Consider the following 12,394-nt stretch of genomic DNA (forward strand, 5'->3'; position numbering starts at 1 on the left):
AGGGGTAGTTGTACTCATCAATATCCACGTTGAATTCCTCATTTCTATTAGTTTCTATTTTTGCAAGTAACGAATTGAGGTTTTTGTATAATTTAAATTCTTGCAAGACTTCCCGTTTGCATTGAAGTCCCAAATTATCCAATTTGTTACAATTAGAGTTTGATAAGGCTTTTAACTGCGAGAAGTTTAACGATGACTCAATGTTCATAAACAGCTCATCCACATCCCGTCGTTGAATAGGTGTCCTGCTTTTGTCTATCATCCTCTTCAAAACCCACATTCCAACTTTGTTAAAAGTAAACACGGCAGAGGATTGTTCTCTTATGTTTTTGGATAACACTTCGCTTTCAAGAATGCTGGCAACGACTTGGTCTTCCTCGTGTTTTGTATTGCAAACTATCTTAAATGATTTGAAAAACTTCTTGATTTGATCATCTTCTATTGGTTTTGGTAATTCCTTTTTGCCGCTGTTGTTTGGTTGTTTTTCTTTCTTTAGACGTATGCATTTCTTTTGAACATCTCCCCAAATGTCTAGAGGCTCTGGGTTGAGCAAGTTTTGATACTCCATATCAAAGAACCTTTTAAAATCCTTACCACCCACTTTAGTGAAATTGTTTTCATCGACTACGTAACAACCTTTGCGATTTTTGTTGTCTGTAGCAATAAACTTTTCTATGACATATTGGTATTTTTTTAATACAGTAATCTGAAAATCAATATCTTTCTCGTGGAAAATATGTTGGGCTAGCTGTGTCGCAAGATCAGCTACATCCGAATTGCATATTCGTTTAGGATTGTTCTTGTCCTCTCTGCTCTGAGATTCTGTTGGTTTTGCCTTTTCAAGCTTAATGCCTTTCTCTTTCATATCATCCCGAATTATTTGTTCTCTCTGTTGAAGTTTGTATTCGTGTTCAAAAAGTCTTTTAAATTCCGCATTATCATTGAAAAACCCTGCATTTACTTCGTAACATTCGTGGCCTATACTTTTCTTTACGGCAATCTCATTTTCTATGATAGATCGGTATTTTGTTTGAACCGAATCATTACGAAAATCGACATTTTTTTTCTGGAAAATATGCTGTGCAATCAACTTTGCGAGACTTCCTAATTCGGAGTCTTCTTTTAAGTAGTCCAATAATTTGTTTTTGGTTTCGTCTTTCAAGATGTCCAAATCAATCTTATAGGCATCATTAGTGATGGATTTGAGAATAGTATCAACGATATTTGTGCCAAAAGGGTATTTTTTAACGGACGTTTTGACATCTTCGTGCAGTCCAATGTTTGTACAAAGTACTAATACGGGCTGCTTTTCCCTCTCAACCCACTCTGTCCCCAAAAAACATTTCAAGTACTTCCTAATCGCAAACGGCGCATCTTTTTCCGTCGTTATAAGGTCGTCCCATGTGATGGTGTTGCTCTTCTTTTCCTTGTGTTTAGCTTGGATGAGAAGGTCTCCAACGTTGGATTTAAATACGATGTCGTCAAACAATCCACCTTCTTCATCGTCATTGGTTATTGTGAAGATTAACTGCTTATCTTTTCGAATCAGCGTAGCAACTCGACATATGACCGGTATGGACAGCTTTTGCTGATAGGTTGCACCAACAAGAGAGTCTATCATACCTAGATTTCTTTGTTTTGCAGAAGTACCATTATTGGAGTCTTTTAATGCTTTATCCTTTCCTCCATATGTTTTGCTAGAATCGCTCTTATCGAACGTTCCAGAATTGCTAACATCATCGTTCGTTGACGAAACTTGGGCTATAGGCGTTTGCTGGGGTGGATGCATCACTTCATTCGTTTTGACCCCTTCTTGCTGATTTGCTAGATTTAAAATACCGGGATCCGTTGCTGTTATCGAATCAGCATCAAGTATCTTTTTTCCCGAAAATGATGCGTCTTGTTCGAAGACTGATTTATCGTCCTCCTTGTAACGATTATTTTTACCAGTTGATCTTTCCATCTCTTCAATCGTTACGCAAAATACTTCAGCTCCTTGAGTTTTTACAGTCTGTAAAGAGATGTTTAAGAAACTTAGTTTATTGTTTACAGCAATCAATGTAACAACTAATATTGTATGGCATGTAGAAACAAATTAGCTTTTATGTTGATTAATATATCTTTTTCCAAAAACACATTCTACTAAGCAGCACATTCGCAGATAGTAGCGATTTGAATTAATATTAAAACAAATTGAATACCTTTTACGGTAAACGAACTCCAAAACTTTTTTATAATTTATTAAAGTTTCGAAAAAAAACTAACAATTAATTAAATACATTAATTAATTAAATACAATTTGCTTACGCAACAAATCATACATTACACGGCTCAATTTTGAAACAGCATTCCTTTATTTCACGTTAAGATCTGTTTAGTTTCCTTACCAAAATTATACACTTCCTCTTTTATTTTTGTAACTTTCAAATTTGATAAGATGAACGATGATGTCGAAAGTCTATTTCAAAGTCAAAAGTCGCGGCATCATTGAAAACCCAAGAGACGTAGGAGGGACGCTTAGGGGGATCAAGGTGAGGCAATGTACCAAACGGACCAAAGGAACCAAAGCCAACAGAAGCCGCAAAACATAAACCATCTCCGCCGAACGGAACCTTCCACGGCAAGGAGGAGACGAAAGAAGCAAGCTTCGTGCCTGGTTGTTGGGGGATTCGACCATCTCGCGGAGTCGTGAAAGAGTGAGGATCGGTGAAGGCAGTGTTTTCACTGGGGCAAGGTCAGTCCTTCAGGATCTCCAAGGATACAAGTAGTGCAGTGTATCCTTCACTTCTGAAGTGAGTTCACCACTTGCTCAACACTATGTACAACTGTTGGCAAGATTACCGATGATGCAATAAAGAAAGCACATAAAGAAAGTGAATAGAAACTAAACCGCGACTCGACGAAATATGTTACATTGAAAATTAATGAATTTGATAGCTGAGCCCATATTGCTCCTTAGCTTACTTCAGTGAATTTCTTAAATGAGCTTCACAGAAAAGTTTTGGATGTAAGGTCAAAACGTAGAAAGACAAATTTCCTTCAACATACTAAAAATTTCATACTGACACGAATTCAACCATCAGTTCAATTCAAAACTCTTGTAATTAGGGAATCTGGTTTATTGCATATGTTTCCGGTTGACTGGTTACTCTACAACTAACTAGGTGAACTTCTTTATATATGCAGCCTTCTAGACTGCTTCGATATCAAAAACTAACAATTTTTAAGATCGAGAAAAGTTGTGGCAAAGAAAAACAATTTGAATCAAGGCGAGGTAGCGCTGGCCTCGTTTCGGATTCGTCTTCTGGCGAGACGATTCTTCTGAGTTATCTACAACCTACCCAGCAATAAGATGCCCCTAAGCAAAGAAGATCGGAAATCCCCGGATGACATAGGGATTATGAAGCTCAAGATCTAATTTGCATGATGATTAAATTTAAATGTGGCACAAAAAGCAATCCGTCCTCAAACTATTGAGTGGGAATTTTGTACCTCAACATAATGAAAACCGACCAGCGAAAGGACCAAGCAGAGCGAGTTTTTCTGTCTCCAACATTTGTTGCCGGAACGAAAAAGATTTTTATTATCCCATGTTTTCAACTAAAATGACTAAAAGTAAAATAATTCTTCCTAAAACATATCTGCATAGATCATACTGATGTTGCACTTACATTGAAATTCAAACAATTTACGATGCTCACGATCTTCCTGATAGAAAATTGTGGCAAAGCGGTGTGTCCGACGATCTTCTCCTTTAGAAATGTCTGCACTCTACGTTGCACTTCGAACATGCACTACTCTCGTCGCTGGCACATTTATTCATCGATCCGAATTACGTCAGATTCGGAAATATAGCCAACAGTAAGTTGCAAATCATGTTAACTAAGAAACACTGTGGCACTTGCGCTTACCACACAATGTCTTCCAACATTTAGTCCGCTGATACAGCAGATGTTTCTTTGCACTTCTTAATTCTTCCTTGCCTGATCCACCAAAAACCCAGTCTGATTATGGCTAGGACACTTTGAGTACCTATAACACTTTGTTATCAATGAATCAAAGATAACAGTTTCCGGTTGATTTCGCTTGCTACATAGGTAAATGGTCGTATATGATTTTTCTCGATATCACTTGCGGACTACCATAGGAAATGGCTTTCAAAGTCACGGACGCCATTGGGTGTGGTCGAACATGAATTTCGTCATACTACACTTTTAAAACGGTATGGAAGTACTGTAAACCACTTTTCGCAGCAAATAAGACCAAATCAATCCACCAATTATAAGACAAATGGAAACTGTACAACTACGCATTTAACATCTAAAGGACGTTTGGCTTCACTTTAGGCTCCACGTGTACCGCCAACGCACTAACACAAAATGCTTACCCCTGTAGGTGTTTAGGCAGATGTTGAAGATTTTACTATAGTCTTTTCCATGCGGATTCGTATAATTTTGTGATTTTCCAATATTTCACTTTTACGTTCACTGAGCAACTACTCGCCCTCCTAACTCGAAAGGAAAAGAATCCCGGTTGACGCACTTCTTCTGGATGAGGATAGTTCGTACCAAGCCATACTCCGGGTCGTCACATACTGGTTCTCTCGCAGAAACGGCGTGATCTGGTGACTCTATTGAAGGTGCAAAAATTGAGGCGTACTCGGTTGCTTCGAGGTCCACACGTCGACTGCTCAATACGCCTTGCTACAGATCTGCTCAAGGTACCCAACGTGGCACTACGTCCGGCTCAGGCATAATCCAATCGCAGTGAAAGGGTATCGTAAATGGTCGTACTTGTCTTATCTTGTTATCACTATATACTGGCATAGGGTGTGGCTTCACGCACTCCACTCAGTTTAAAAGAACGCGAATTTCGTATCTCTTTTCGTTTTGCCCTCTTTGTCATGCACAACTCTGAAAGTAGTATGGCAACCATTTCCAGCTAATACAACTAATTAAATTCAAGCAGGATGCACGGCTCCCTGTTTTGCTACCACCAGCAACGTGTACCGCAAACGCAAAACGCTTACGCCTGTAGGTGTTTAAGCTGATGTTGAAGGTCTTACTTTAGTCTTTGCCATGCGGATTTGTTCAATTTCTTAATATTAAGATATTTTACTTTTAAGGGTCACGTTACAACTGTACACCGTGCCGGCCCAAGTCGTTTGATTCCCAGTGGCTTGAATTCTTATCGCTTAAATGTGGGATTGAAAACTGATAACACTTCTATCTAACTTTGAGTCAGTTACTTGCGTTTTCTTTGCTGTAGTTATCTCGAAAATACTTCAGTTGCTGCCGATAACTTGATGAAGCATTGCATCCATGCATGCATGCAAGCTTCTATAAAAAAATTAACATTTTCTAATGGATTTTTCTAAAACTCTAGAACTCGTCAACTTTATCCCAACCTCGGCTTACCTGCAACCAGCTTGGAGACTGACGTTACCGACATTGGTTTGATGATGGGCCTGGCAGCTCGTTGTTCCATTTCGGAAGGAACAGTTCCATGAAGCTTAGTGCAGCTAGCCTTAAGGTATCCCGATTAGCGCACATCTGCTGGATGAGATTGGAACGGGTTCCGACAAGTACGCTGCATCGATGGCTCTGTATTGGCAAAAAAAGAGGACACCAACTTAGTCCAAATAGACCTGGCATTTTGCTGATCCCTTAAGGCATTCATTATATTTTCTCTATCCTGATTGTGGTCTTCGTATGTCCCGCCGCCACTCGCCTGGTGTGGTATCGACTATCTTCCTCCAAAACCCGGGATGCTCGTCCACAAAAACACACTTCTTGTCGTAGGTTTCCGTCGTGTGTTATCTTCCTTAAACTGTCCTTTCCCCGGTTTATAATCGTATAAAAGAAACGTTCATCCAAATTCACTGAATCCTTATTGAAGTATTTAACAAAGCCCGAGCAGATCAAACAAGGAGAATTAAACAAGTGACTGATTTTAAATCTTAATTTTCGATGAATCAAAACATTAGCATAAAATAGGTGAAATGACCAAAAGTAAAACAATGAAACTAGCGCAACTAACAAATGTTTACTCGCGCAACAAACGAATTCCCCTTCGACGGAATTCCGTATTCAATTTGATTTCGTGTATGAATGAATGAGAATATGCTGGAATTGAATATGTTTCTATGAAAGCTTTTGATTTCATGACCGTATCAAGAAATGCAAATTAGGTTCTACTTTCGGCATTGAACTCTGGTAACAACTGACGGAGAGGAATTTTTAAGGTAGGATGTCCACTTTGTCGTGATACGAAGCCAAACTTGTCATGATAAAAATCCGGAAAGTACGGAGGGAAATGACAGTGACCCTGTGCTTCACTTTGTAGCGAAATTGATGTTCGATGCTGAGGATCTGGGCAATGTGAGATTTCTTTCTTACATTTGACCATGGCTGATTTAAAAGAACGATCGGCATGGAAAATTGATTAGAAACCCGGATAAGCAAATGTGGTAAAATCCCAAATGAGGCCCCCTACTCGCCACATCGTCGCCGTTTTTTCCACATTTCCGCTTGAAAGTTATGCAATTGGTGGCACATCAATTCAGAAGAATATAATGATGAGAAACTGTAATGATTTGAACTAATCGGTTAAACTGGGCAAGATGGACAGCATAAACCAATGAGTTGGACTGAAGAAATGAGTTTGAAACGGCGGCGCGCCCGTAGCGAGCGCAGTGACAGCGATTTTGGTTGGGTGGGCTTCGTTTGGGATTTTACCATAAAACAAAAACAAAAGCTGCTAAATACAAAAATGTGTTCCGATAATGATAAGCTGTGGAAAACAGCACAGTCATCAGCCCGGAAAGGCGCTGCAGGCAAGCAACCTGTCGATGAAGCAAACGCTCGAGGGTCATAAATCGTCCATCCAGGTGGTGACCTGGAACGAATCGCAGCAGAAGTTGACCTCGTCCGACAAGGATGGCGTTATTATGGTGTGGATGTTGTACAAGGTTGGTTGGTGGGATTTATATGCCATCGGGCTGTTAAATATTTTTGATATACCATCCATTCCAGGGTTCCTGGTACGAGGAGATGACGAACGATCGTAAAAAGTCGACGGTAAAGGGAATGGCTTGGACGAGCGATGGGCAGAAGATATGCATCGTGTACGAAGATGGCACTGTCATCGTTGGCTCGGTCGATGGTAACCGCATCTGGGGAAAGGAACTGAAGAACGTGTCGCTGACCGGCGTACAATGGAGCCCGGACGGGAGGCTGCTCCTATTTAGCATTAAAAATGGTGAGGTTCACCTGTACGACAACCAGGGCATCTTCGTGATGAAGCTGCACGTCCAGTGTGTGTACCTTACGCCGTCGAAGAGCATTACGGTAGTGGGGCTTTGTTGGTTCCATAAGGGCACCTCGCCGAGTCGTCCAGTTTTGACAATTTGCTACGAAAACGGTCGAATGCAGTTGATGCGGCACGAAAACGACGACACGCCGGTTGTGGTGGATACAGGGGTGCAGGCCATTTCGTGTATGTGGAACCATGATGGGACGATCCTGGCGGATTGCGGAATCAAGTCGAACCTTAGCAGCGATAAGGATAGCAGCCAAGTGTTGTTCTACACTCCGTTTGGTGTGGTAAGTGGTCTGTTAAATTGTAGGATATTTGATTTACAACAATATTGCATGAATTATTTAAAATGCGGTAAATAGCGCTGCTTTTGCAAAGTTTGGGATCGGTTGTTACCCACAATAATTAGCTCGAACGAATCAACCGATTTCACTTTTAAACTGCTTGAATCCTTTTACAGCCTTTTACTCAGCACCAGACAATTGCAGCAGTATGCTTAGATCCGCAAATCATGCAAGCCTACTAAAACCACTGACTGCTGAAGGATCGCTGATTGCTTTTTGCTGCGAAATTTGGTGTGATGAGCGGTCATTTCCCGACGAGAAAAAGTCGTGTCTACAACAATCATTTATGCGACACCTATCATTGTGGTAGATCTTAGAAAGCTGTGAGTTGCGACTCACCATGAAGTGCTTAATAGGAGGTTTGCATCGTTCGACGATCCAAGTGCACTGCTGGATTTTCATGCTGGGAAGTAAAAGACCGTATTGTTAAAACAAATGTTTCGCAAAACCAAAAGATCAATTTCGATCCGGATCCACATCCTTCAATCGCAATATGTTTGATAGTAAATCATTCCTTTAATAAGCTTTGGGTTTCCTGTTATCCCTTCCACCAGCACATCCGTACGCTGAAGATTCCCGGCAAAGAAATAACGTCCCTCTCGTGGGAAGGCAAATCGCTCCGGATCGCTTTGTCGGTGGATTCGTTCATTTACTTCGCAAACATCCGGCCGGACTACAGTTGGTGCTACTTCAACCGTACCGTCTGCTACCAGGAGGCGGGTGGTGGTGCCGGGGGCGACGACACGGATTCGGTAACGTTCTGGGACACCAACTCGAATCAGTGCTACGCGAAGCAGATCGAACCGATGATGTCGATGGCCTCCTCGGCTGACCACTGCGTGATCGCCGTTGAGACACGCATGACCGGCAAGGAGTTCAGCGTTGTGAGCGAGGGCAAGGGGAAGGATCTGATGTACCAGCTGCTGATATGCAACTCGATCAGCACGACGGTGGATTGTAGGTTCATTTATTTACAGACGAAGACTAGGTCGCAATTAGTTAATAATCTTTACCACATGGTTCTCTTCACCATCAGCCAAATACATCGACATTAGACCGGAGTTTGTAACAATGAACACAACGCACGTGATCGTGGCGTCGAAGGATCACTTTCTGCTCTGGCATTATCATACACCGAAGGTAAGTCCGCTCCGCCACGAGTTCTGGAAGTAATTTGATTGCCAACGCAAGCTCTTTCCCTTCATGTCCAGGGGGCCTCCACGTTGCACGCGAACCTCAAGACGAGACGCGATCGCAGGTACCACATCGACGACACGCCCGCCCTGGAAGTGCTAAACGATCTCGACTCGAAAACGGCCCACGAAATCCCACCCAGAGTGGACCCGAGCCAGGATCCGATCTGTTGCCTGGCATCGTCGGAGAATTTGCTTTTGATTGGCCGGGAGAGTGGCCTCATCCACGAGTACACGCTGCCCCATCTGGTGCTGCGCAACCGACACTATCTGCAGACGCGCAGCTACAAGTTGGCGATCAACTGTTTCTCGACCCGAGCGGCCATGATCGACTGCAATGGCGTGCTGACGACGCTGACTCTCCGTGACGACACGAGCAACGAACTGGAGCAATCGAGCGGCCACATCGAACGGAAGGACGTGTGGGCCATCTGCTGGGCGAAGGACAACCCGCAGCTGCTGGCCATCATGGAGAAGACGCGCATGTACATCCTGCGCGGGGCCGACCCGGAGGAACCGATCACCTGCTCCGGCTACATCTGCCACTTTGAGGAGCTGGAAATCACGGGCGTCCTGCTGGACGACATCATCAAGGGTGGTGCGACGCCGAACGTGAAGGAGCATCTCGTGCAGTTGCGCGTCAAATCGCTGCGCGACACGGAGGACCTGCTGGCGCACGTCGGGATCGCCGAGGCGAAGCAGTTCATCGAGGATAACCCACACCCGCGGCTGTGGAGACTGCTGGCGGAGGCATCGCTGAAGAAGCTGGACCTCGAGACGGCCGAAGCGGCGTTCGTGCGATGCAGCAACTATCCGGGCATTCAGCTGATCAAGCGCCTCAGGACAATCCAGCTGGAAGCGCTGCAGCGGGCCGAGATCGGCGCGTTCTTCGGCGAGTTCGATGAGGCGGAAAAGCTGTACATGGACGTGGATCGACGGGATTGCGCGGTTCGGTTGCGCCAGACGCTGTGCGATTGGTTTCGCACGGTGCAGCTGTATCGGCTCGGGCCGGGCACGTCCGACCAGCAGATGGAGAACGCGTGGCGCGAGATCGGCCACCACTACATGAACATGCGCGCCTGGGACAGCGCCAAGGAGTACTACGAGAAGGCGCACCACATCGAGGGCCTGATGGACGCGCTGTACGGTTTGGAGCAGTACGACGAGCTGGTCGGCTGCATGCACAAGCTCCCCGAGAAGAGCCCGCAGCTGGCGAAGCTGGGCCAGATGCTGGCCACGGTGGGGATGTGCGAGCAGGCGGTCGCCGCCTACCTCAAGCTGGGCGACGTCAAGTCGGCCGTCTCCAGCTGCATCGGCCTGCGGCAGTGGGGACTGGCGGTGGAGCTGGCGCAAAAGTACAAGATGCCCCAGATCAACACGCTGCTGAGCAAGCACGCGGCCCAGCTGCTGCAGGAGGGCAAGCTGCCGGAAGCGATCGAGCTGCAGCGGAAGGCGGGCCGCTACCTGGACTCCGCCCGGCTACTGCTGAAGATGGCCGAGGCGGAGGTGGAGAAGAAGTCCGACTACGTGCGCATCAAGCAGCTGTACGTGCTGTCGGGGCTGCTCGCGGAGGAGTACATCGAAAAGCAGATGGCGCTGCAGGCGGGCGGCCCAAGCCGAGCGGCGGTCCTGGCCCAGCTCAATCCGGACGATGCGGTGCTGATCGAGCAGATATGGCACCACGCGGAGGCGTACCACTATATGCTGCTGGCACAGCGACAACTGCGCTCCGGGTTGCTGCATAGCGCCGTCATTAGCGCGCTCCGGCTGCGCGAGTACGAGGACGTGCTGGACGTGGAGGTGCTGTACGCGCTGCTCGCCCTGGCCAGCTGTGCCGATCGCTCGTTCGGCACCTGCTCGAAGGCGTTCATCAAGCTGGAGGCGATCGAGACGATCTCCGAGGGTCGTCGGCTGCAGTACGAGGAGCTGGCCATCAGCATCTTCTCGCGCTACGACCCGAAGGACAACAAGGTGAAGCACGTCAGCTGTTACACCTGCGAGACGCCGGTGGCCGACTGCAGCACGCTCTGTCCCAGCTGCGGCAATCGCTTTCCGCCGTGCATCGCGTCCGGACAGCCGCTGACCAATCCGACCGGCGCCTGGCAGTGTTCCGGTTGCTACCACGTCGCGCACCCGCTGGAAATGACGTCACGCAAGACGTGCCCCCTCTGCCATCTCTGGCTGATCGCGCCGGCGAAGGGAGCGGTGGAGATTTAATGTTTTACTGCACACAAACACACATGCTTATTACGTACCTGCGTTCAAGTTTATCGAACACTCCGTTTATCATGATCTTTTCTTAAGGTTAGTACACATTATTCAAATCTATTGTTTCCCAACAGATGAAACAGTTAACTGATAGTTACAATACCTACGATGCGATGTTCCCATTATGTTATTTTCATTTATCATATTACTTTTAACATCAACATTTTTACATTTTTGGGAAGCTACATTCGAAAAGGTTTAAAAAAGAATTAAGTATGACAGTTTTCAAATTATTATGAATATGCAAAGAAGATGTTTTAGATATTGTTGGGAAACCAATCATCGGGCAGTATGAAACGTCGATAACGCTTTCAATTGCAATAAATGTAACACACCAAAATAAACTCAGAAGGACTCCGTGGAAAAATGGTTTAAATGATTGGTAACGAATTACTGGATGATTAACGTGATTAAGTTGACAACCTATGATGAAATTACTCCTAGTAGAAAGAAAATGAAACGTAATAAAGTTAAATAGGTAAATAAGACACTGGACAACTTCTTCAAACTTACTCTACCTACCTTCTTATTTAAAAATACTTACTCTGCCTACCTACAGCGCAGGAACCGATAGGAGGGTTTCTAAAGTAGAACCACAGTTAATATCCTTAGCGAGGGCAAGAAAACTTTACATTTTGATTTATAAATTTTGAACCATGAAGTGAAGTTATACAAAAGCCCTAGGAACGAAAAAACTCACCACAAACCCAGAAACACACCTTTCGGATATTTTGATTAAATACTATCAAGCATGTTGTTTATTTGAGGTAGAACTTAAGTGCGAGTTTATTGCTCAATAAGTTTCTGGTCCTTACATTAACATAGTTTCTAATACAAGTTTGGTAATAATTAGTTGTATTCTTTAATATGTTATCAAATTTACAAGATTTCTATTTTACAACTAACAAATCGATCAAGTCGACAACATCTGACTTTGCGGCCGCATCTATTTATCTCGACGGATTAATCGAATTCGTCTAGATTATTGACATTGTTTGGGCTTGCTGTTAATTCTGCGTCAATTCATCCTTTCAAAATTTGATTTAATTTCGACGTAAATTTCATGTTTTGCGTCCACAGTAGAAAGTTGCTTCCAATCTGTTAAAAATCTATCAATATCCGTACCCGTTAGTTTTGATTCACTTAACCGTTTTGAAAACATCGAAGCCCATTCTTTAACCGAAACGGAATTATTTGCAGGCAACTCATTTCGTATAATAAAGTCTGCAATGAGAACATTATCCAACAACGCATAATAAAACACATTATGAT

General features: G+C 44.3%; 1 protein-coding gene across 1 annotated transcript; it reads left to right on the plus strand.

The window, feature by feature from the left end:
- Nucleotides 1-6,784: 6,784 nt before the first annotated feature.
- Nucleotides 6,785-11,231, plus strand: LOC131285715 (WD repeat-containing protein 35-like). The gene is made up of 5 exons (XM_058314572.1): nt 6,785-6,970; nt 7,035-7,604; nt 8,216-8,618; nt 8,698-8,801; nt 8,873-11,231. Exons 1-5 carry the CDS (start codon nt 6,785-6,787, stop codon nt 11,069-11,071), a joined length of 3,462 nt encoding a protein of 1,153 aa, XP_058170555.1. The 3' UTR covers nt 11,072-11,231.
- The last annotated feature ends 1,163 nt before the right edge of the window (nt 11,232-12,394 follow it).

The sequence above is a fragment of the Anopheles ziemanni genome, chromosome 3 (assembly GCF_943734765.1).
Source record: "Anopheles ziemanni chromosome 3, idAnoZiCoDA_A2_x.2, whole genome shotgun sequence".
Classification (NCBI taxonomy): Eukaryota; Metazoa; Arthropoda; class Insecta; order Diptera; family Culicidae; genus Anopheles; species Anopheles ziemanni.

Bases quoted from the DNA above. Each gene is read 5' to 3' on its own strand.
- LOC131285715 (XM_058314572.1), top strand. From the start codon at position 6,785: ATGATAAGCTGTGGAAAACAGCACAGTCATCAGCCCGGAAAGGCGCTG. The intron at 8,619-8,697 runs GTAGGTTCATTT...CTTCACCATCAG, and splicing joins GATCAGCACGACGGTGGATT to CCAAATACATCGACATTAGA. The intron at 8,802-8,872 runs GTAAGTCCGCTC...CTTCATGTCCAG, and splicing joins GGCATTATCATACACCGAAG to GGGGCCTCCACGTTGCACGC.